This window comes from Glycine max, chromosome 13 (assembly GCF_000004515.6).
Source record: "Glycine max cultivar Williams 82 chromosome 13, Glycine_max_v4.0, whole genome shotgun sequence".
NCBI classification, from domain to species: domain Eukaryota; kingdom Viridiplantae; phylum Streptophyta; class Magnoliopsida; order Fabales; family Fabaceae; genus Glycine; species Glycine max.
Genome location: NC_038249.2, coordinates 35,167,770 through 35,194,164, shown reverse-complemented (window position 1 = coordinate 35,194,164; position 26,395 = coordinate 35,167,770). Strand labels below are relative to the sequence as shown.

The following is a 26,395-nucleotide window of genomic DNA, read 5'->3' as shown; positions in this document are numbered from 1 at the left end:
ACGTGGTCATCTCTAATTGTCAACATATTAACATATTTATTATATAATATTTTTTTGACTTTTCGTCTTTCCACTTTGCTGATAAATGTGTTCCTGAAATATAAAAATACAAAATTTAATTTCCAAAAGAGTAAAAAGTACGAAAAATAAATACAAACGTTAACTTCCATCACCGTTAATAAAATAGTCAAGATACGAGAAAGTGAAATATAAAATATATTTATCTTTTATGTATAGTAGATTGTGTGACACTCTTTACCCGACATACATATAAATAAGAAAAACATATAAAAACTGAAATTTAATTAAACCAATTTTATTCAAATCACGTAAACAAATTCACGTGAGTAAAATGGTCACATTCAAGTCACTATTTTCAAATAAAACTTATTAAACACATATCCGGCTCAGAACAAGATCATCTAAGTTTGCAAAAGAACTCAAGTTAAGTAGTGGAATAAAATAAAATTAAATAAAAAAACTTATTCAAAACATCATTGTTAACTAATTGGTAAGTGCACCAATTTGTTCAAGTAATATTTTAAAATGGTAAAATCGAATATCGTTTCCACAAGAATTTTGCTTGTGCTCAACTAATGCATATTCTATTTGCGTGCAATTAATAAATGACTTGGAAAAATGCTATGTAAATCATTTTGGTTGCAAATTAAACAATAGTGCGATTCTAGACTAAAATTGAGTAAAGAAAACAAATACTGAACTTGATGTCAAAAAGCAAATGCAGGATTTGATCATGTCGTGGGTTCCTAATGAAACCTCTCTTGGTGTAATTAAAATAATTTTTCTCTTTATTATTATTCTAGTTATCACCTACATCCGTAAAACTACTCTAATCGTGATTTCTCACACGAGAGAGCCTAATTCTCCTAGTTTCTTCCTTAATCTCTCAAGAATTAAACCGAGTGAACTACATGACTAAGAAATTATTTCACACTATTTCTAATAATGAAACATTTTAGATATTCTTCCAAATTCTAAGGATTAATCACATTCTCCAATACTTAAACTTTAACATAACAACATATAAATGAATGATCAATTCCTACATAGTTAGGTTCATGAACTAGAATAAAATCATTCAAGTTTGCAAGTAAGTTTCATAAATAATATAATCCCTCGACATGTCATCATATATAGTTTCATTTTTCGTTGGTTATTTAAATAGTAGTAGTAGTGATTATCACTGACTTTTTTACATTAACAAATGGTGGAAAGACCTTGGAATGGCCAAGGAGGTGAAGTTAGCTAGGTATCAACCTCTTAAGTGGTACATGTGACCCATGGCGTGCTTCACAGATCCACACTTTTTCAGAGCAAATGATTGAACTCACTAAACCTATCTCTCTTATCTACATTATTGATGACATCATCGTCGACGTCTTTGATGTTTATGGGACATTAGACCAGCTTAATTTATTAACTGACGCTGTTAATAGGTATTTGCAAATTTCATTTATGTAACTCCTATATATCTAAATCTTCGTTCACAAAGGAAATGAGTTTTTTTACAATAATATATTTTTTCACAGATAAATTTTTAATTATTTAATATATTTTATATTTTTTTTTAAAACCTCAAATTTTTAGTATTTTTAATTTTTCATTTTATATATTAAGTGTTTTGTTTTGTTTTCAAATATCAACTTGAATTGAGTTAAATTCTTTACATTAATTTTATATTTTTATTTGGAGTCTTAGTTTTTTTTTTAATTTTACACTTTTTCCCATAAATATGTAAAGTACTTATATTATATTTATTTACCTATTTGAATTAGTTATGCACATTTTTCTTATGATTTTAATATTTTTTATTTACATTATAAAAATTATGTACAAATTAAACTATTTCTATACTAAAGTTTTAGAATAATTTGTAAATAAAAACAAAAAGGAAAGAAGCTAGCTAGCAGGAAGAGAAATGACGGTTGTGCAAAATAAAATGAGTAATTTATAGAAGAGATATAAGAATTTCACTTCTATGTTATAAATTACAATTCACAATTTTAAGAATGATCGACTCGCTCTCCTCTTTCAATTAAACATTTTTAATATTTTTTCTTTTTCTCTTTTGGATGTTCATTTCATACACGATTCATACAATTGACAAAAAAAATTCTATCGACCATCTCAAACTATCCTTCTTTTATCATTACTTTTATACTTAATTTTCTTAACTATCTATCATTTTCAATCTTCCTTCTTTTTTCTCTATATTTAAATTGGATTTTAATATTTTTAATTTTTATATATTTAGAAATAATATTATATCATAATTTAAATTATTCATTTTAAATTTAAAATATAATTCATATTTTCAAATATGTTTTTATTATAAATTTTAATTATGTAAAAATAAATAGTTTCCACAGTACATTCTCAAAAAAAAAAATACTTGTTTGTAAAACTTGTTGAAAAAATTATTATAAAAATAATTCAACTCTCTAAAAAATATACCCCATCTATATTAGTACGTTTTTTTAATTTCTACATAGTACAATTGTTAGGAATATACAATAATACAAACATAAAAAATTAAAGTACATATTTAAAATTTTCAATTCATAATTTTTCGTACTTTGATCCAGGCATCTATGCATGTGGGTTGGCAAAATCACCAAATTGGGTCCCTTTTACAAATTAATTACCAAAATGGGTCTGTTTTATTTTTATTTACCAAGGGGGTCTGTTATTTTACTACAAAGCGCCTACCTGAGGAGCGCGTTCCACCAGAACGCGACACGTGGCTTGTCTGGACAGGACGATGTGACAGGGGTGGTCGTGCCTGCCTGCCAGGCGCTACCAGTCGTGCCTACCTGTCAGGCGCTACCAGTCGTGCCTACCTGCCAGGCGCGACCACTAGTGATAGCCTGGCAGGCACTTCCACTAGTGGTGGGGCCCCTGGCACGTCCCTGTTCCCTATAAAACCATCTGCCCTCCGTTTCATTTTCACACAAAAATCAAGCTCATTTGGAAACCTTGAAGCTGAGTTGAAACGTACCGGTTAGAAATTTTGTTCAAAACTAGTAAATATTTTTTATCTTCAATACATTATAGCATTAATTAATATTTATTTTGGTGATGATAATAATGATTATATTTTGTAGGTGCATAAACAAATTGACATGAACTATAAAATGAAATAGTAATTTTGTTTATATTTTTTGTGTGATAATTAGTAATTTTTGGTAACTTAATAATTTATTTTTTGGTTATAATTATGATATATTTGTTTGTTGATGACAATAATTATTTATTGTAGTAGTTTTTATGTCTAGCACATTATTATTATTATTAGTTAAGCTCATAATTATTGATGTTGTTGGTATATTTTTTTAATAGCCAAAATTTATACATACACATTAAAAATAAATGCCGATTGTTTTGCGTCATTCGTGTGCGAAGTAGGAAATTGTTGTGACAGTAATTTCATTTATTTAGAGTAATTTGTTGTTGTTAATTTATTTTAGGTTAATAATTTATGTTATGTTAATATATTTTTTATATTATTGTTTGTTGACGACATTAATTATTTATTGTAGGTATATTTTTGAAAAATGAATTCAATTATTACACTCGTCTATTTAAATGGTAAGATGTATGAAACTGATGATGGTATCACATTTGAAGGCCCTAAAAAAGCTATTCAAATAAAGCGTGGTATTAGTTTTGAGAGTTTAAAAAAAAGGATACACGACAAGGTAAAATTACAAAAACATGAAAGTATATCTACTATCACTTGTAGATTTTTAGTTGCAGGTAAATATATTGCACTGCAAATTTGTGACGATGAAGATGTTGAAACAATGATTCAAAGTTTTGAACAACAACAAGAAATGTCTGTCATAGAATTATGTGTTGAAGTTGATGTTGCGGGTGCTTCTGCAATTAATTTGACAAATTCATTGTTATCATGCGAAAATAATATGTCTCACAATGAATCGGGTAGTGCAACAGTTGGAACAAATTCAGAAGAAGATTTTGATGATGATGATTATTTAATATCTAATTCATACGCTGAGGACTCACTAGATGAGGATGAGGATATTAATGAAATGTCTGACACAGATGATGAAGCTGCCCGTTTGATCGAACCACTTACAGTTGTGCAATCGGGAGAAGGTATATTTATTGTTATATATAAATAAATATTATAATATTTAAATAATTATCTACCCTTGAATTATAAATTTTTGGTATATTGTTTTTGTAGGTGGAAGTCAGACTCCATTTTGGGATTCTGCTTCTCACTATAGTAATATTAATTGGAGTTATCCTGACCAAGAAGAAATTTGCGGTTTAGATATGGAATCAAATTTTAATATGGGTCAAGAATTATATGTTGGTATGGAATTTGATACCAAAAGCGCAGTAAAAAATGCATTACAACAATATGTAATGAAAGTGCATCAAAGTTTCAAAGTTGTTGAATCTAAATCGCAGAAATATGTCGTCTGTTGTGGAAATAGAAGCGATGACATCCCATGCCCTTTTTATATGAGGGCAATTTTATAAAAAAAAACTGATACATGGAAAGTTACGCAATGGGGAGGACCACACAGTTGCTTGAATATGAGTATAACTCAAGACCATGATAAATTGGATTCTGATTTGATTGCCACTTGTGTACTAGGTATGATTATAAATTTTCATTCTTATTTATCCTTTTTTTTGTGTTTGTTGGTGTGGTGTACAATAATTTTTCGTACTTATTTTTATAGGGATGATCAAAGAAGATCCGTCACTCAAGATTTCTTTGATTCAAGAGAGGATCAATGGAATGTTTAATTACAACATTTCGTACAGGAAAGCGTGGAAGGCAAAGCAAAAGGCAATAACAATTGAATATGGCGACTGGGATGAGTCTTATGTCGTTCTTCCGTCATGGCTGAAACACATGCAAAATCATTCGCCAGGATCGTATTATCAAATTTGTGATGATGATTTTGTTGTTGGCAATACTGTCAGCCGTGAACACCGACAGTTCCATCGAGTCTTTTGGACCTTCGGTCAATGCAAAGAGGCTTTTAAATATTGCAAACCAGTCATACAAGTTGATGGTACATTCATGTATGGGAAGTATCGCGGTACGCTGTTAATTGCAACAACACAAGATGGAAATAGTCATGTTCTTCCGCTTGCATTCGCTGTGGTTGAGGGGGAAACATTAACAGCGTGGTCATGATTTTTGGCACACTTGCGTGAACATGTCACAGATAAAGATGGTATCTGTCTCATTTCTGATCGTCATGCAAGTATAAAGGCAGCTGTTGCGAATGAAGCACTTGGGTGGCAACCTCCTCATGCGTATCATGTGCATTGTGTGCGTCACATTGGAAGTAATTTTAATCACAAATTTAAGAATGGGAAACAAAAAGAAATGTTAAAAAAATTAGGTAACATTTCATATCTAACATATATTATTTCATATATAACATATATGTTATTTGTTATGCAAATTTGACTAATGTGGATAATTTATTATGTGCAGGATACACCCCGTGTAAGCATATTTTTGATAGAAATTTTGATAAATTTTGTGAGCTGAGTCCCCCAGTAAAAGCATGGATTGGGAAGATCTCAAAAGAAAAATGGACAATGGCATATGACAAAGAAGGTCGTAGATACGGTCATATGACAACCAATCTATCCGAATGTGTAAATAAAGTTTTTAAGGGATGTCGCAATGTACCAATAACTGCCCTTGTGAAGTCAACATACAGCAGGTGTCGAAAGTATTTTGTTGATCGTGGTCGTCAAGCACAAAGGGAAATACGCGATGGTCAAATATATTGCTCACACGTCATGAAAAAACTTCGGGAAAATCAAGAAAAGGCTTGTTCTCACATTGTTCGGACATATGATATTCAGAGAACAATATTTGAGGTTGAGGAGGCTTTCGACCCTATGACTCAACGAGGTGGACATAAATGGACAGTTAACTTGAATGAGCGCTACTGTCAATGTGGACAATTTACTACTTACCACTATCCGTGCTCTCATATCATTGCTGCGTGTGGTACTGTTAGCATCAACTTCTATCAATATATAGATGTTGTGTACACAAATGACTACATATTACGTGCTTACTCCGCACAATGGTGGCCTCTTGGGAATGACGATGCGATTGTCCCATCTGATGACCCGTGGACACTTGTGCCTGATCCAAGTTTTATTCGTGACAAAAAAGGAAGGCCAAGATCAACTCGATTAAGAAATGAAATGGATTGGAGGGAGCCATCGCAAAGTCGCTACAAGTGTGGCAGATGTGGGACAGTAGGACACAACCGGCGTAATTGTCCATTGCAATCTCAACAAGGCAGTTGTTGATGTCATGTATTAGATCATATGATAATGAAATGTTTACTTCTTTTTTTGTTATTCTTAAACACATTTATGTGTCAGTGACATTATCGTAATTTATTTTAAAAGCATTGCACGATAAGATTGAACGTTAAAGTAACAATAATATAAAATTAACATGAAAACAATATTTGAAAGTACATGACATTGTTAAAACATGAAGAAAAAAAAAACAATACAAAGTACATGGAAAAAAACAATACAATGTAAACCCATTATTAATCAATCATGACTATGTCTGTGATGCCGCGACGATGTCCCACATGGCCGATCCCAATTCCTAGCTGCCCTATCAGGGTTTCTTCTTCTAAGATTTCCCCTTTCATCCACTTCGTCAGCCTCGGCAGAGAAATCATGACGTAAATCGACCCCCAATAAGTCATTCATGTCGGGTATATTTCCAGGTACATTCCACGGACCACCAAGTGGAGCATTTGGGGTCGGTAGTTCATTATTTTGGGTGAATGAAGGAGTCCCCCCTGAAGGAGGAGAGGATCCAAATATGCCTGTCATACTGTACCCTGGTTGGAAATCATGTGGGTATGAATACATCGGCGCCATCTGCGATGGTTCTTGGGTGAATACCGGCGGTGTGTAATACATTCCATGTTCTCGTTCTGGCATCGGAGGCAAACTGTACGGTGCTGCATCCACAGTTTGCCGACGTCGCCCTAAGCCTCGAGTCTCCACACTTCGCTGTAGTATATTAAACTGCTGATGTTCAAATTGTGGCTGAGAAGGGGGAGCATCTTGATGTGCCTCAAGTATCCTATCCTCTTCTTCAGATATAAGAGTGATCTTCTCGATACATGGCAGTAAATCATCAAAAGTACAAACCCTTCTCCCAACAGGCGACACCATAAAATGTAGTGTTTCCGCGATTTCACCCTACATAAAAAAAAAAGAATAGTTATTAAAATAATCTTCAACGCAACATTATTTTCTAAATTATAATGAACAATTTATACCAATAGTCCTCTTCTTGCATGTTTTGGGTCGACATAAACTTTTGTCTTACGCCTGTACCACCTCATATATTCAGAGTTCAGACTAAGGGTCCCTGTTTGTGGCGGCGTTTGTTCTACTCTCCTTTCATAGCGACTATTCCATTCATTAAGCGCGGGTTGCATTAGTCGCATCCAATTTCTTCCTTCTTTTCCCTTTAAGGTCAAGTCATGTATGTTTTCGGGTTGCATTACTGGGCCCGGAATAGGTTGTTGCATTCCAAACTGTCGCATGACTCTATCCGGCTGGTGCCATTCCACTTTTTGAAAACAAATAAGTGGTACGATACATGTCCATAATACAGACCCAATAAAACAAACTTGACTCAAATTCATTTCCACATGTCCAGCATAAGGGACCCAAACAAACTGCATATAAAAGTTAAATTTAATAAATTAAGTAACAATTAGAACATCATTTAATAAACAAATGTCAAAATTATTATCTCGTCGCGTTTCATGACATCTAATTTACGACGAAACTCAAGTAAATTGTCATTGCCTATGTGATGCAATTCACCTCCTAACCATCTTCACAAAAAAACAAATAACAAAATAAGATGTTACGTATAATAATGATTAACATCAAGCAACCATATTTATTAATTATCAATTCAAAATATTAAAGGAAAGTATACCTGTAAGCAAGTGGCGCGTTTTGTTGTTGTGGAGGAATAACTGACGGGGCTAACGTTGGGCATCGTTCCCATGCCCATAACTGAATCAAGAGAGTGAAACCGCCTATTGATTTAGCATGATAGTCTGTTGCGATGCACATCTCTCTATAAAGGTTACCCAGAAGAGCAGCTCCCCATGCATAAGTGCTGCACTCTCTAAGGTCTCTCAAAAATTGCAAATATCTCATTGGCACCCTTTTGCTGCTTTTATCAACAAACATCACGCCTCCTATGAATCTTAAGATCCAAGCTCGAGCAAATCTTTCAAGCCCTTGTTGGTTGCCTATGAAATCATTAATATTTGCAAATTGAGAAGTCAGCCAACTCAATAAAAGTGAGTTCCCGTCAACTGCATCATCGTCAGGCATGACACCCAATAATTCATGGCACAACTCAAACCAATCAATATTTGTATTGCCGGTTAAAGGTCTTCCATCAACAGAAATACCAAGTAGCACAGAAACATCTTGAAGTGTAATAGTTGCCTCGCCACACTTCAAATGAAATGTATGTGTTTCTGGCCTCCACCTTTCAATAAAAGCATTAACTAATGCTCCATTTATCTTCAATTGCGCCAATTTCATTATCGGGTACAAACCCGAAACTTGTAATAAAGGAATAATTTCCTCGGGCGGTGCTTCTCTATGATTATACAGTGGTGTAGCTCGTCGAATTTTTAATGTCCTTTGATTAGCATCATTCCAAATATGTTGTGATATATGGTTTTTTTGCATCCACAGTAAATCATCCTCTAATGGTCCAGATGCCACGTCATAATGATTAGATGATGACGAACTTGCCATATTAAAACTCCTGTATAACAAGAAAAAAAATTAATAATCACACATATCATAAATAATTAATAATAAATTACAATATATTTAAATACATTTTAAATACGTACGCAAACAATATTCTAAAAAAATACATAATTTAAATTTTACAAATGAACACATAATTTAAGTAAATGAATTATAATGACACACACACATATATATATAGCAGCAATTTCAGCAATTTTTTTTCTTAATTTTAACTTTTTATTTTAAAAGTTATTAATTATAATTTAGAGTTTATTTTTAATTTTAAACTATTGATATATTGTATCAAACTCAATATGCCTTTCTTTTTTAAATACGCTCAATAGCAATATTCTAGTAATATTTATTATTAATTTTAATTAAAATTATATTCTACAAACTAAAATTATCAACCCAACAACAACAAAGTCTTACAATTGCAAATAACATCAATTATAACTAATATAATTAAATATTAACAAAAATAATAATATAATATTTAAATAACAATATTATTATCTATAATTATCTTCAACAATAATTAACAATTTTATATTATTATAAAATCAAAAAACAAAACACTAAAAATATATATCAATTTAAACTTCCTATTTATCAAAAAATATATATAACAAAGCATTAAAAATATAACACACTATCAAACTAATAATAATTACTTCTACAAATAAATCCACTAAAAAATATAAACTGCCTATATGCAAAATATATATATATATATATATATATATATATATGTATATTAAAATATAACAATTTATATAGTATTTAAATAACAATATTATTATCTATAATTATCTTCAACAATAATTAACAATTTTATATTATTATAAAATAAAAAACAAAGCACTAAAAATATATATCAATTTAAACTGCCTATCTACCTAGAAAAAAATATATAACAAAGCACTAAAAATATAACACACTATCAAACTAATAATAATTACCTCTACAAATAAATCCACTAAAAAATATAAACTGCCTATCTGCAAAAAAAAATATACATATATATATATATAAATATAACAATTTATATACATTAAATAAAAAAAAAAAAACTAACCAAATAAAAAAACTAACCAAACAAGGGAAGGGGAACCTGCAAACAGGGGAGAAGCTGGCTGCAAAAAAAAATTATATATATATAAAAAGATTAAAATATAATCATTTATATAAATAAAATAAATTAAAAAAACAAAAAACAAAAAAAAGAAAAACCTGCTGCTGGGGAGGGGGGAATGGGAAGGGGACTGCTGGGGGGGGGGGGGGAAAACAAAGGGGGAGTTTGGGGGAGGGGGGGACAGCTTTCGGGGGGGGGTTTGGGGGAGGGGGGGACCCCATTTAAGGGGGCTTGGACCCCCCTGGGGCCAGGGGCCGAACCAAGGGGCCCCGGGAACAGCACAACAGAACCCCCCTGCGTGGAGGGGGCGACCAGTAGCGCCTGCATGCAGGGCGCGACCTTCGGCGCTTTGTTGCAGGGTGCTTCCAGCACCGTCTGCACCACCTGCAGCACCGCCTGCAGCAGCGGCCACGTGTCGCCTTCCTCCGGTAAGCGCCCCTCAGGTAAGCACTTTCCCTGCCAAAACAGCACCCCTTAGTAAATAAAAAGCAAAGAGACCCATTCTGGTAAATAATTTCTAAAAGTAACCCAGAATGGTGATTTTGCCCATGTGGGTTACACAAAAGTAGGGTGTCCATGAATTTCACCAATTTGTCCTTCTCGAAGTTAATACTTGTCCCATGCACGGGACACCCATACATAAAGATAGTTGGCATTTAGCATATTTTTTAGATATTTCATTCTAATTAATGCTTACAACGAATTGATTTGTCTGAATTCAGATGGGAATTGGCTGGTACAGAGCAACTTCCAGACTTCATGAAAATGCGTTTAAGTGTTCTTTACGACAATACAAAAAGATTTCGCCGAAAAAATCTACGAAAAGCATGGCTTCAACCCTATAGATTCATTAAAAAGATCGGTAAAGAATCAATTTACTTAAGGTTAAATTATTTAGTTGGTATTCAACTATTTGGGATTTTTTAAAAGAGCACCTAAATAAATAAAAAATAAGGGCATAATATGTTTTTATCCCCTCTAAAATTTTCAAAGTTCGGAATTAGTTCTTCAAAATTTTTAAAGGGGTTAAAACTGAACTTTTAAAAATTTGGAGATCAAAAGCATATTAATTATTTTATATTTATTTCGTCATGCATGTCACATGTTAATTATTTTGTTTGAATAAGTAGTAGGATTTCTGAAATTAAATCTCCAATAAATCTAAAAGTGAAGTATAATTTATATATACGAAGCAGTGGATGCGTTTGTTGAATGCTTTCTTGAAAGAGGCACATTGGTTGAATTCTAGCCATTTGACAAAGTCAGAGTGCTTGTCCATGCATTCTTCCTCATGGATCATTCTAGAAATAACGAAATTGTTGCCATCGTGGACAAAGTTCCACAAATTATACATTCGGTGGCCCAAAATTCTTCGTCTTTCTGATGATTTGGAAGGAGCTGAGGTAAAAACAAAATGAATGGAGATATATATTCTATTATTCTATTCTACACATGTCACGTTTTAATGATGTGAATATAACGCCGACATGTTTCGGCTGAAGACGCACAAAGGTACGTTGCACAATTTCATTTGATTGGAAATGTCTCAATGGAGACATCTCCATTTTTCTAATGAATCCTACAAAATCGATTTATAAAGTGATAATTGTTTTTCATTTATACAATTTATTTCAATATTATCTTTATTTGATGTGAGACTTTATTATATTCTATTTTTTTCTCATACCTATATGTCATATATAACTTTTAACACACTATCTAGACGCGACCGCATTAATTTATCATCCTTCAATAATATTGTGATCCTTGGCAATAAGGATCTTACCTCATGTGTTTGTACTTTTATTCTTGTCTCAAATAATTAAAGGATTTGATTTTAGCATAATGTTTGAGTTGGATTTCATGGTAATAAATGCTATATACGTATGGTTCTTTTATTTTATGCTAAGAGAAAATTTTAAGACAAACACATTTTTTTATGATTGATTAAAATTTATTGAAAATATTTTTTAAAGTTTTGTTATTTATTTATTTATTATTTTTATTTATTTAAATTGGATGTAAAGTGAAACCTAATTTTTTCTTTTTGAGTAAATAATTATTAAATTAGCATTATTTAAGTTTTTGTGCATAAAATATTAAAAGTGATGAATTTATGATGTTTAGTGAGTAAAATAAATTCCAAGAAAACATGGATAATTAAGAAAAACAAGACTAATTAAAGAAAACAGGAATAATCAAGGAAAACATGACGAATTAAGGAAAGAAGACTAATTAAGGAAAATAAACTAATCAAGGAAAAGAGGCCAATTCAAGAAAGTAAAGACGAACTTAGCATGAGAAGTTCACTTATGCTTAATATTATTGCTTGTGACTTATCACCCATTTGCATACTAAATTTTAGGGGTAGCGTTGAGAGTCATTATTTTCTAATAGAATTGAGAAAAAAATATCTAAATAAAGTCATCACTAAAAATAGATTGATATTTTTTTAGCTCTACAAAGGAAGAGAAAATAGATAAATTAGATTTTTCATGCGGGGTCAAAATTAGAGTATACTAGTAGATGTATGTATAAATTGAAATAATTATAAATAGAGAAAGATGATTAACATTACATGAGTAGCTCTGGTAGGCAACATTCTCATCTTTTGAATTTACTTATACAATATTATTGGGTTCTCTAATTTTTCTGTCTTTAATTAATCAATTTAAATTCTTGTTATTCTTCTCTTATTTATTTTAATTTTCTACCAATTTAAATTACTATTTTTTCTTTAACTTCTTTTATTAATAAAATATTCATCTACTTAAGTACAAACAAAGTTGATATAAATTCGACACTCGGACTTCTATTTTAACTTTACTAGTTGAAACAAATTAATACACTTATCAATCCATCAACAATCAACCTTTTATAAAAATCAAATAAAGAATAATTATATAATTAAATTAGGAAAAACTTTCAATTTAGTTTTTCAAAAAATTTAGTGGCCAACCCTTGAAAAATAAAATATGAACTTATAATAAGTGGATATTTTAATACTACTATGTACTTTTTATTGATTAGTGTCTGACGGTGTATCAAGCAAATATACTTTTAAACGAGAATACCTATCAAGAAGAAAAAAAATCAAATTAGAGAGCAAAAACCCTGGTTAAACATGAATAGCCATGCCCATAAATTATTAAAGATGCCTTTGCTCTAACAACCACACGCAACTGTGCTACCGCGTTTCAGTCAACAAGCCCAACTGCCAAAGCTAGCCCTCACAAAATCACACCAAAATGCACTCCAAAGTTTATTTGCTCTTTGCCAAAGCCTACGTGAAAAATATTTATTTATTTTCACTTGCTGCATTAATTTCCCTTCATCGAGTCGAGAGTACAAATAAGTAGTTACATGTCTTTGATCAGGACAATTTTATCTATCTCATTTCTAGATAAACTTTTAGGGTTTTGTGGTACCTTTTTTTATTTTTTTTGTAAAACCCTCTATCGGACTATATTATAAAAGAAAGAAGTTCGGAACAACTTCAATGTGATTTCTAACTACATTTTGTAATAAAATAACCATAATCATAATCAGCATTCTGTTACTAAGAGTCGAAGATCGTATCAAAAAAATTCAGTTAGGATGATTCCAATGGGCAGAAGCAGAAGAAGACACATCTAAACGATCAAACATAAATAAATATATTTGTGTCATAAGAAACGTACCTGAACTAACTTGGGACCACACCAAAACACCCTCAAAACAAGCATCAATGTACTTTCTCTCTCTTCACCTCTCTCTGACATGATCTCTCAATGAGAAGCACTTATATAGCCACCAACCAAAAATTCTCAATTTACAAAGCCTTCAAACACATTTCTTCCAAAACCTGCTTTTTTCTCCTTTCCTCAAGACCCATTTTTTTCTTCCCCAAATGGAGTATGAAGATGAAGATTGGCTTTGTGTCACTATGGATGAGTTTTCTCTTGCTACTGAAAATGGTTGTAACAGGAAGAGGAACTTTGATGATGACACGAAAGAGTACAAATCAAAGAACCTTGAGACTGAAAGGAGGAGGAGGGAGAAGCTCAGTAGCAGGCTTTTGATGCTGCGGTCTATAGTACCTATAATCACAAATGCAACTACCTAAGCCCTCACTTTCTTACTTGATCCTTCTTTATCTCATAGTTTATTCAATATTAAGTTTAATGGTTTAGTATACAAATTGTTACATTAATTGTTGGAATGTAAAGTGATTATAAACTCTTAATTTTGGTTTTTAGATGAATAAAGCAATGATTGTTGAAGATGCTATCACCTACATTGAGAAGCTGCAAGACAAGGTTCAGAGTCTCAGCCAAGAGCTTCACCAAATGGAAGCAACTTCAGAGGAAACAGCAGAGACAAAAATAGTTGAAATTGATGCTGCGGAAGATATGAAGAATTGGGGGATACAGGTCATCTCATCAATGAGATTCTCTCTTTGATTGAAAAAATAAATAAAATGAATAGCCATCTACAATTGTTAATTACTAATGTTGCCTTGCCACTGTTAGTTTCTGCAGGAAGAGGTCATAGTGGAAGAAATAAACGAGAATAAACTCTGGGTTAAGATCATTGTTGAGAAGAAAAGGGGAAGATTCAGCAGATTGATGGAGGCCCTCAATAATTTTGGCATTGAACTCATTGACACCAATCTCACAACCACAAAAGGAGCATTTCTGATTACAAGCTTCATAAAGGTGATTCTAAGATTATGATTTCATCACAGGGAGAGTAGCATTCTCTGTATGTTATCAAATCCATAAGTAGAGACTTGAAGATGAACACTTCGATTCAACTGTGTAAGCTTAAGAATGTGGTAATATAATATTCACTTCAATTATTTTAACTGAGATTTTTGTTGTTTTTCAGGGCAAGAACGGTGAAAGACTTGAAATTCATCAAACCAAGAATTTATTGCAAGATATCATCAATGACATATAGAGCCCGTAGAAATGGACTCTTAGTTATTTAATCGTAAGGACATGATTACATTGAGAGGTCTGTACGGACAAAAAAGATATATCACTATATACCAGTTAAGATCATTTTTGTTTGTTGTTTCTGTTGGATGGTGCACAATAAATCAGTTCATTTTCTTGCATCCCTCTATCCCCTCCCAAAAAAGGCACATGTTAACATCAACTGCAACTTTATTACCTAGAATATGTTAATTGAATAAGAAAAATGTTACACTACCGGTCCCTTAAAATATCACATTTCTTTTTGCAATAACTTCCTTCTTTATATTTTATTTTGCCACCGATTTGTTTGAAGATCAAGCAAAGGTTATAAAGGCTAAATAGATATAGAAATGATGGTTCTCCTTATTAATAATGCTTGTAAGACAACCAAAAGTGGTGCTAGGAAAGAGGATATAGAGAGACAAGAACCTGCAACCACTAAAACCTTAACATAAAAGGCAACAGCAGAGCAGAATCAATGCTGTCCTTTTACGGCTAAGAAGTACAGCAATCTGCACTGTACTTCAACAACACTGGAGCTATGTACATAAGAATGTGGTTTCAGATTAATTATGAGATTAACATGCTTGTCCAAAATCAAAGAAAAAGACAACTCAAGATCAATTACCAACTAACTATACTTGAAAGAGATAGATTTCCAATGCCGATGAGGAGGAGAGAGCAACTTTACATTGAATAACTTAATCTGACCAAACAAGTTGATATCTTATTTCTTTCTTCTCAGTCCTTAGAACACAATTAAAAAAAGGATATATAACAAAGAAATTCACAATAGACCAACATTATTCATCATATGAATGTCAAATTAGATTAATCAAATTAAATAAATTACAATGAAGGCAAATCAGTTTTTTTACAATTTGTAACAGAAAAATGTTTAGTTATAATATTTTGAAAGTTTTTTTTTTTATTACAAGTATACATTATCATAAACAATCTTATTTGAAACACGATTGAGCATAAACATGAATGTTTGTCTTCACAAAATTTTCGACCATTATTATTTTATACAAAATTAACTCTGGTTGGTTATAAATTATTTTTTAATATAAAATAAGATATATTAATTTTAGGCTTATATCGACTCATTGAATGCGATGTTTAATAATTTAAAATAATTTTTTTCTATTTATTGTGTATTCTTGAAATAAGATATATTTAAGCTTAATAAAAACTTAGTACGACCTGTCGTTTTATCCTGTCTAACCATCAATTGATTTTATTTTCAGTATGATTATTTCTTATTTAATGGTCTGAAAAAAATCGGTTGAGCTATAAATTATTGGTTCAATTAATAAAAGGATGATCCAAAAGCTTTGTGATAGAGGTTTCCAATACTTCTCTTAAAATATTGTTTGGAAAACCCTTGAAAAAATTAGCTTTTAATAAGTGGTTATTTTTATATGAACTTTTAATTAATGTCTCGCAGTACCTAAACCCGAATTGTTTTTAAACAAGATACTTATAAGGAAAAAAAATTACAAAACACTGGTTAAATAGTTGTTGATGAATTCTGCATTATAATCCAAGTTGACAACCATGCTGAACTAAATATAAAGGTATATAATTCAGCATTATCACTTTAATTTTATTTTTTTAAGTATAATTTTATTTGATAAAAAGAGTACCCTTTTCATCAAGACCTAAAACTATATATTTTAAGTGTTAAAAATAAATAAAATTCAAATAAAAACTAATTTAAAAAACTATTCTAGTTCAGGCAGAAAGAACATAAATAATTAAACATGTCTCTGCTCTAAGCCTCTAACAACCACACTCAACTGTGGTGCTCTTGCAGTTTCAGCCAACAAGCCCTAACGAATCACCGTAAATTGCACACGAAAATTTATTTTCACTTTGCCAAAGCCTACGTGAAAGTCGTGTTTTTTTGTCATGTACAGTTACAGCATCTTGCCTCTATCGTGAACACAAATAAGTACTTACATGTCTTTGATCATGATCATTTTATCAATCACATTTGTAGATAAACTTTTATTATGGCTTTGTGGTAACTTTTTTTTTAAAGCCTTCAATCAGACTATAACCAAAAAAAAAAAAAAAACATAATTCATAATCACATTCTGTTACGAAGATTCCAACAAGCAGAAGGCACATTTAAATGGCCAAACACGAATATATTTCTCACTTGTCATAAGAAACTTACCTGAATTAACTAGGCACCACAGAAAAAGGCCCTCAAAACAGGCATACTTTGTCTCTCTGACATGATGCCTTTATGAGAAGCACTTATGTTGCCACCAGCAAATTCTCAATTTCTTCAATACCCGTTTGTCTTCTTCCTTTCCCCAAGGCCTATTTTTCACACAAATGGAGTATCAAGATGAGGATCAGTTATGTTTTACTATGGAAGAGTTTTCTGTTGTTGCTACTGAAAATGTTAGTAGCAGGCAAAGGATGAGTAGGAAGAGGAACTATGATGATGACACAAGAGTGTACAAATCAAAGAACCTTGAGATTGAAGGGAGGAGGAGGGAGAAACTCAGTGCAAGCCTTTTGATGCTGCGGTCTATGAACCCTATCATCACAAATGCAACTACCAAAGCCCTCACTTTCTTTCTTGATCATTCTTTATCTCATAGTTCATTCAATATTCAGTTTCATGGTTTAACATACAAATTGTTACATTAATTGTTGGAATGTAAACTGACTATAAACTTTAATTTTACTTTTGGATGAATAGAGGAACAATTATTGTAGATGCTATCACCTACATTGAGAAGCTGCAATATGAAGTGCAGCGTCTCAGCCAAGAGCTTCACCAATTGGAAGCAAATTCAGAGAAAACAGCATAGGCAAAAATAGATGAAATTGATGCTGTGGAGGATATGAAGAATTGGGGGATACAGGTCTTCTATAATTATGATACTCTCTTTGTAAAAAGAATGAATAGCCCTCTACAAACTGTTAATTACTAATGTTACCTCTGTTACTTTCTACAGGCTGAGGTCAGAGTGGCAAAGATAGATGAAAATAAACTCTGGGTCAAGATCATCATTGAGAAGAAGAGGGGAAGATTCAGCAAATTGATGGAGGCCCTCAATAATTTTGGCATTGAGCTCATAGACACCAATCTCGCAACCACAAAAGGAGCATCTCTAATTACAAGCTGCATACAGGCGATTCTATGAAAGATAAGAATAAAACTTGTTTTTTACTACATTTCATCACAGAGAGAGTAGCATACCTTGTGTGTTATTAAACCCATAAGAGACTTGAAGATGAACTTTGATTCATCTGTACTTTAATATGCATCTGTACTACTTTCGAAAACTTAATGATGTGATAATATAATATGCACTTCAATTATTTTTAACGAAGACTTTTTATTGTTCAGGGGCAAGGATGGTGAAAGACTTGCAATTGATCAAACCAAGAGTTTGTTGCAAGATATTATCAATGACATACAGAGCAAGTTGAAATAGACTATTAGTTATTTTATTGTCGGGTCATGATTACGGTACCACTAGGATTTGAGAGGATTGCTTATGTAATAGAAAAATCAAAAACTATATGTCAGTTGTTACTGTTACAGTTGGATAATGCAAATTCAGTATACTGTAAACTAGCCACTAAAATTGAGTACTTTCTTTTCTCCTAAGGAGATTATAAAGTCAGTTCATCTTCTTGTGTCCTCCAACCCCTCCCAAAAAAGGCATATGTTAACACCAACCTGGACACTCATACCATAACCTGCAATATGTTAACGTGATAAGAAAAATATTTTTGTTTTGCCATTCAAAAAGTTTATACAAAACTAAATCAATTCTAGATTTTAGACTAAATAAAATGAGTAAAATTGAAGGCATGGTGTCAGCTCATAACATTTCCACAATGAAAATGAAAACTAGTCACATAACAGATTATATTTTCTTTTTGCAATAGCTTCCATTATGCTTTATTTTTACCTTCGATCTGTTTCAAGGTTAAGCAAAGGTTATAAAAGCTAAATGGCTATAGAAATGAAGGTTCTCCTTACTAAGAATGCTTGTACTGTTATTAGACAACCAAAAGTGATTATGGGAAAGGATATATATATATAGAGAGAGAGAGAGAAGAACCTGCGAGGCTGCAATCGCTAAAACCATAAAATAAATGGTAACAGAACAGAATTGAGGAGACTGAAGAACTTTATATTGAATATCTAAATCCGACCAAACAAGTTGATATCTTATTTCTTTTTCGGTCCTTAGAACACAATTGAAAAAGGATACATAAGAGAAATTCACAGTAAACCGACATTATTGACCATATGATTGTCAAATAAATTAAGCAAATTAGAATCTCGTTTTTTTCCCTTAGCAGACTCAATTTGATTTATGATCCTTATGTAATGGCCATTTGAACATCGCCTAAGCCTTAAATTTTAACTTGAATCAATTAAGGCTTTTCCTACTAAAAATTTGAGAGGCAAATTTGGTTTCAACAAACATCTAAATAGCCGTCAAAGCTAGCAGATTCTCTGAATATCTTCAATACAGGTTCAAGTAGCCTTTTTCTTTCAAAGAATAATTTTCCCTTTAGTAAAGTAAAAAGTAAAAGGAAAAGAAAAGAAGAAATGAAATGATATGACATGATAATACCATAACTTTCCTTGAACATTAGAAAAAAAAGCGACAACCAAAATTGCACAAAGATTTTATACAATAGATAGCGCTATCAGTTTCTTTTTTTCTTTTTCTTTCCCTCAACTGATATCTAATTTAATCACAACTCTCATAGGATCTATGCACATTACACCATATAGTTATTTTTAAAGGAAAAAAGAAAAGGGCAAAACAAAACAAAATTGGAAAGAGAAAACAAGAAACCGTTTTTTTGTTCAGATAAACAAGCAATCTTTCATCTCTGGTCTTGAAATCCAATGCTTTTCCTTCCACCAATATTAAGTGAAAGACCTGCACCCCACATTCAATTTTTTAAATCAAAACTCCGCATGTAGAATGAAATCTAGAAGACAAAATTAATGAGAATTGAAATGCATCCAATCATCATTTGACAGCCTAGAAAGTAATCATGGCTGAGAAGAAAATGGTATGCATATGCTTAATGCTTTTCCACTATGATTCCTATTCAAACCCCATAATTCAAAAGGTTCAAACTTCAAAGTCATCAATAAATAACAGCTAGACAAAGAGAGAGAGAAAGAGAAACAAGAGTACCTTGGGATCTACAAACTGGGGGATCTTCAAAGAGAGACAAAGAGAGCTGTTTATGTGCAAGACCAATGTCAATGAGAATAAGGCCTGAAGATGGATCATTCACAATGATATCCTTCACTGGTAACCATAGGAAAAGCTCTTCCTGAGACAGACCCTCCAACCCCTTGAGCTGACCAAAACTAAGGTTTGCTCTAACCACAGTTTCAAACAAAACTCTTGTTTCATACTTGGTCATGCAAGGACCATCCAAGTTTACCTCCAAACGACCCCTTTGGTCCAAATTGTATGACTTTACACCCTCTGGAAACAGCCCTGCTGGTAGGCCATGGCTTCGGAGAAGCTCATGAATAGAAGAATATGAAGCTGCCACTGAGACTGAGAAAGGAAGAAGAACAACAACAAACAAGACAAGAAAGATGGCCTGTAAAGATCTGTGCGGTGGCATAGACATGTTGAGAGACTTGAGAATGAGTAGTAGTAGTGATAGTGAAGGAGGAAAGGAAGATAATGAAGTAGCTTTTTGAGTGAGAAGTTTGGTGTTTGAGGTTTTAACAGGGTTTTTTAAGGTAACACAAACATAGCTTTTTTGAACACTATGATTGGAAGTGGGAGCCAGAGAGGACAATTGATAGAATTTCTAGGTTCCTGGTTGGCATTACATGGATTGTAATTGTATGATCTGTGAAATGAACAAACTACCCTTGCGTTACAATCTATGACCAAGGAAATGTGACGAGGAAGCATATTAATACGGGAGATCCAAAGTTGGAAAGGGAATAAAGATAACGCTCCATTTTAATGGAAATAATTAGTAGGTGGTGGATATATAGAATTAGAGAAACTATATATTCATTCAAACTCATTCAAACAAGAGATGAAAAGAAAAAACAAAATATGAGATAAAATCAATGTTGTAACAGAGAAATACAAAATAATTAACAAAATATGAGTTTAATTTTTATATATAATTTTTTTATAATATTATAAATGTAAAATATATATAATTTTATTAATAACTACACCAGAAAAACTTGATTTGATGTTTTTAACCGGATTTTCTCTCATAATCATTTTTATTTATTTATAGGTTTCGATCCCGATATTTTACTAAGGATTCAACTTTATTTTTATTCATACTAACAAAATGTAGGTTCATATATCATTGTATTATCAATCAATAAATAAGAAATTACTTTAGGAATAATTTTTAAAGTAATTATTATAAAGATAAATAAAAATTAACAAACATAAAAAATTATAATTAAATAATAATATAAAAATTACATTTACATTGTTAGTGTATTTTAATTAAATTAAAAAAGTATTATATGAAATATTTTTAGAATTTTATTATTTCAATATGGTATCCTACTATTATACTGTATAATAAAGAACAAATAATGATTCTGGTTGAAAACAACTTTGCCTCTACGATTTCTGATGCTTTATTTTGGTAATGACATCTTTGTACGTAAGTCGCAAACATAAGATGGATTTGAATATGGTCTTTGGCGCTTTGGCCTTAATCTGCGCTTACTGAGGGGGCCATGGATACCTTTTTCCACTCTTTTACTCATTTTTGTTATGTTTTCTTCTTAGTCCTCTTACTATAGTATCAAGTATCTTTGGTAATTAATTGGTAAGTGTAAATCGTTACAAGTAGAAAAATTAATTGAAGTCTTGGTATCAAATTCATAGATTTTGTTTGTATTTGAGTTGGTGTATATCTCAATTTAAGCAAGAGAAAAATAAAAGAGATAAAGAATTGTAGATGTAAAATTTAAAGAAAGTAAAATATAGAAGGGATAAGAAATTTAAAATAAAAGATAAAGAAAGGTAGGAATTAAGATAAAGATAATGATAATACGTTTGAATACTTTAAAGGTAAACTACTTGTGATGTAATGTTAGTAATTTTTTTTTTTAGTTATCTTAGTTTTCATTCATATATACTATGATAATCTATCTTTAGTTCGCATAAAGAGTCTAATTTATCTATTTTTTTCTCTCAAATTTCTTTACAAAGATAAAAATAGTAAATTACACTAAGATTAAATATGCATAAAATAGTTAAACAAATATCACTATGTTCTTCGCAATGATTTCATTTAAATGTCCCTTTCTTAGTACTTAGAAAATAATAATTTTTTAATGCATTACCTCCTAAATAATACATGAGCATAACATGAGTGATTAGATCATAATCAATAAACAATAAAGCACAACCAATAGCAATAAAAATTGGATTTCGTTAAATAGATATTAGAAAAAAATCACATTACAAGAGTTGGTCCGTCAAATTTCCAACAATGGGGGTTTAGCGCCATGATAGGCTTCACGCTTTAGGGACTCATGTGGATAGAAGAAGAGAAGGAATGAATAATAGAAGAGAAGGGGAGAATGACTAGAAAGAGGATTTCCCTGTTTGAAATACTCAAGACCTATTCATTAGAGAGATCTCTCAATTTTATATGTCAAAGGTATCTGGCTACTAAGCGAGGCGATACGTCAGGCATGTTTTATGCGCTAAGTGAACTGTCTCAATCTTTAATTTTTTCTTTAAATTTTTTTCTTCAAGTTTTTGCTTCAATTTTTTTTCAAAGCACATGTAATTTTTTTCTTTTGAATTCTGCTAATAAAAAATTAACATGCTATTAAATTTCTTATTATTTCATTAAAAACAACATTAAAGTAAATAAATTCTAATTATTCTTAGTCAAAATTAACTATCAATTAAATTCAAATTTCACAATTATCAATACCAAAGCATGTTATGTCGAATGCTCTAGACAACAATTATTTTGATTTTTTTTTTGTTTAATTTACTTGGTGAGAAGACTTTAAGCAAAGAATACAAGTGGGGGATGTGGATTCATTACCCACACATAAATGATACATAAAACATGCGTGCGGTAATGCGCGCACACGTATTTATTAAAAAGATTTGAGTCGCCAATTGCCTTAATCAAATTAGCTCTGAGAATATGTTGTTGGGTACGAAAAGTTTGCCCGTGGAGCTTCATTACTAGTGTAGTTAATCAAATTTGCTTCATTAATGGAGTAATTTAGTTTGAATGATTATTAATGACTCTTCAATTTTGAAAACAGAAACTTTAAGCAGTTGTTTGCAAAAATATTACTATGTTAGTTGATTCGTCTGTGTCTTTATTTCCATATCTGAATTTTTCTAATCAGTAAACCGACCTATCAATTAATAAAGAGAAAATTTTCAGCTAATAAATGGAAATATCATGATCTTACATTGTTCATAGTTGAAATTAAAAGTTTAAAAATCAATTAGAAACTATTGGATAGTGTGTTTGGATTAGTGAGATAAAAAAAATAAGTTACAATAAATTACTTCCCTGACTCTATTTCATACTATTTAACATGATAATTAGAAGAAAACAAATTCAAACAAGAAAGAAATTTAAATGAATAAATCATATATAAGACATTAAATATGTGAGCATTCATCTCTAATCAAGAAAATTTAAATTGTAATTTCTTTTGGCATTGTCACTTAATGATAGATTAACCTTTATTTCACACCTAATTCATGTTTCTTATTTTTTTTATAATTTCAATATTCAATAGTCATAAGAAAGTTAGAATCTATGATCTCTTACACATTATTTAAATCTCCTACCATTAAGCTAATTCTAATGGGTCAAATATCATATGATTGGCTTAGTGGTTGAGATATTAAAAAAACTTTTGTAATATTAAAATATAATACTTTGTCGTAAAAAAAAGAAGAAGAAGAAGAAGCCAAGTGAATGCTTGAAAGAAGTTATAAATCTAAAGTCATAAATTTAAAACGAGGATTCAAAATTTTAAATTTTTTTTGAAATCAAGTAAGAACGTACATGTACAGGTGGAATGTATAAAATGGTTATAGGACACATGTAAGACAAATAACTCTACTGTCAAATACAAATTTAGATGTTACAAGCTGTTGCTATTAGATATATGTTAGTATGGGCAGATTTTGGTTGGGCAGTGACAAGTAGCAGTAAACTACATGTACAGGTGGAAGTTGAAGTGAGGATAAATGACAAAAAAGCACAAAATTTAGAAAAGCAATACAATATTTTTTGGATTTCTGTAATAAAGAAAATTAAGAAATTTCAATTGATTAACATGTTGGGGGTTAAGCTTCAATCAATTTCACTTAGAAAATCTAAAATGAGATTCATGGAATTTGGGTGGCAGAGCTTAGGAGGTCCCTAATAAGATCCCCCATTACATCAGTGGAAGGATTAAATCACAGCACTAAGCAGCAAGTAAATGAACTGGAGCTTAGCTATAGCGCATGAGACTGGCAGAAAACCAAGCAAGAAATTTTCTTCATTGCACATCTTCAAATTCAAATGTTACATACTTACATTTTATTACAACACAGACAAGCTTTACATCTTCAACATTTTTTATTACATCTTAGAACAAATGGTTTTGATTTGTCACCACGATCCATCAGTATAATCAATCTGTTTGTATTGTGCTTGCATTGGATGATGCCTTTGATATCCATAAACAACATCTCCTCCATAGCCACTCCCACCATAAGGATTTGGACTGCCAAATAGATAATCTGCAGTACCTTGCCACATGTTCTCCTGACAATTGTTCCCTCTATAACTCACTTCCTCACAACAACATTCCCTCTTCTTCTTCATACGATCCAAACAAGGCCAATATCCAAACAAGCTTTCACAAATGTCCATAGCTTCCAATCCATATCCACTAGGATATTGAGGAACAACAGGAACCACTTGCTTCTCATGCTCATCATAACCCTGTCCCCCATTGTACCCTTCATCAATGCCAGATTCTGAATAGTTATCATCTTCATGGTCATCACTTCCCTCACTCTCAGTGTCAAAGTTGTTGTCTTCTACTTCTTTAGGGTGATCTTTGCCACTATCTTGTGACTGAGGCTTCTCTTCGGTTTTTGTTTGGATGATAGCTCCATTCTGGGGTGTGATTGGTTTCTCTTCAATTCCCTCTTCTATAGTAGGCAATGGAACTATGGGCCCAGAAAAGAGTGGTTGTGGTTCAGTAATTGGACTTGACCCAGAACGAGGATAGCAAATTTTATCTGAAGGTGGTAGGGCTTTGCCATAGGTCTGATCAATGTCATATCCACCACCATAAGGTGTTGGATCATAGTCATCAAATTCAGGCACATTGAATTCCGCTTTAGAATAAGATATCACAAGCTGACTCATACCGTTATTGGGAACATACACAACAGATTTTGGGTCACTATACGTTGTGGCTGAGTAAGATGTGGTTTGGGTTTGGTAAGTCTCAGCAGGGTAATTAGGAGCATAATATAAACTTGAATCATATCCATAATATGGTTGATTTTGATTGTACTCATAACTAGTATAAGCCATATAGGATGGAATTTGAGCATAATCATAATTGAGAGCATAAGAGTTGAAATTGTACTCACCATAATTTTCAGAACCAGAATAGGCAGAGCTGTAGTAGGCCATGATTCTTCAGAAATTTGAAGAGGGTACTTCAACAGCAACTATTATGACATGAATTCAGGATCAAGTTTCTTGGGAATTGAAACAGAAGGGACATGAAACTTGGCTATCTCCTATCCATGTTATCCGTTCGGTGGTGAAAAAAAAAAAGAGGCTTTTTTTCCTTCTCCTTTAAAGCATTTTGGTTGAATAGTACAAAAGGAAAAGTATTTTAGTGCACCATAACTCTCCCAACAACCGCAGAATTCTTATCTATGCTAAAATGTCCACATGCAATTATGAGAGGAAAAAATAAATTTTACTTTATGAAGATACTATCCATAAAAGAAATATTAATTTTACTCAAATATTAAAATACTTTTTCATAATGCATTTTTTTTTGTATTTCTGTATATTACATTATTCATCTTATCTTATAATTATCTCTCTCTTATTTTTTAAATTATTAGTATAAAATATTGTGAAAATGACGTTTTTTTTACCAGACAAGCCAAAACCCATGTGACTCACCAACCCCTAAACAAGTAGTCGGTGAGACTAACCTAAGTATGCCAAAGTTTCTCTTTCTTCCTACTCACAGAATGAGGGATAAAATATAAAATAAAAACCAGGAACAAAAACAACAAATGAAATCTCTAAAATGGTTCTAACTAAATACCATTTATAGTAAAGTCATTGAAAGGGGTATATTTTCTGGGTGAATTATGGATTTTTGAGTATTCCCTTGGCTTAA

The 26,395-nt window shown here is 31.7% G+C and overlaps 4 protein-coding genes across 5 annotated transcripts; 1 reads left to right on the top strand and 3 right to left on the bottom strand.

Moving 5' to 3' along the window:
* Positions 1 to 6,031: 6,031 nt before the first annotated feature.
* On the bottom strand, positions 6,032 to 7,779 carry LOC121173333 (uncharacterized). The gene is made up of 2 exons (XM_041008353.1): positions 7,350 to 7,779; positions 6,032 to 7,269 (listed from the first exon to the last, which is right to left on the bottom strand). Exons 1-2 carry the CDS (start codon positions 7,758 to 7,760, stop codon positions 6,604 to 6,606), a joined length of 1,077 nt encoding a protein of 358 aa, XP_040864287.1. The 5' UTR covers positions 7,761 to 7,779; the 3' UTR covers positions 6,032 to 6,603.
* A 6,110-nt stretch (positions 7,780 to 13,889) lies between these two features.
* Positions 13,890 to 15,045, top strand: LOC100806159 (transcription factor DYT1). Its single transcript, XM_003541716.5, has 4 exons — positions 13,890 to 14,093; positions 14,239 to 14,412; positions 14,521 to 14,697; positions 14,870 to 15,045. Exons 1-4 carry the CDS (start codon positions 13,890 to 13,892, stop codon positions 14,939 to 14,941), a joined length of 627 nt encoding a protein of 208 aa, XP_003541764.1. The 3' UTR covers positions 14,942 to 15,045.
* A 3,441-nt stretch (positions 15,046 to 18,486) lies between these two features.
* Positions 18,487 to 20,877, bottom strand: LOC102661681 (uncharacterized). Of its 2 annotated transcripts, XM_041008352.1 has the most exons (3): positions 20,163 to 20,877; positions 19,812 to 19,898; positions 18,487 to 18,693 (listed from the first exon to the last, which is right to left on the bottom strand). In XM_041008352.1, exons 1-2 carry the CDS (start codon positions 20,611 to 20,613, stop codon positions 19,843 to 19,845), a joined length of 507 nt encoding a protein of 168 aa, XP_040864286.1. In that variant the 5' UTR covers positions 20,614 to 20,877; the 3' UTR covers positions 18,487 to 18,693; positions 19,812 to 19,842. The 2 variants fall into 2 exon arrangements, with proteins under 2 accessions (XP_040864286.1, XP_006594648.1); XM_006594585.4 differs by lacking the exon at positions 18,487 to 18,693 and having other exon boundaries at positions 19,137 to 19,898; positions 20,163 to 20,875.
* A 3,613-nt stretch (positions 20,878 to 24,490) lies between these two features.
* Positions 24,491 to 26,395, bottom strand: LOC102661545 (uncharacterized). Its single transcript, XM_006594583.4, has one exon. It carries the CDS (start codon positions 25,663 to 25,665, stop codon positions 24,625 to 24,627), a length of 1,041 nt encoding a protein of 346 aa, XP_006594646.1. The 5' UTR covers positions 25,666 to 26,395; the 3' UTR covers positions 24,491 to 24,624.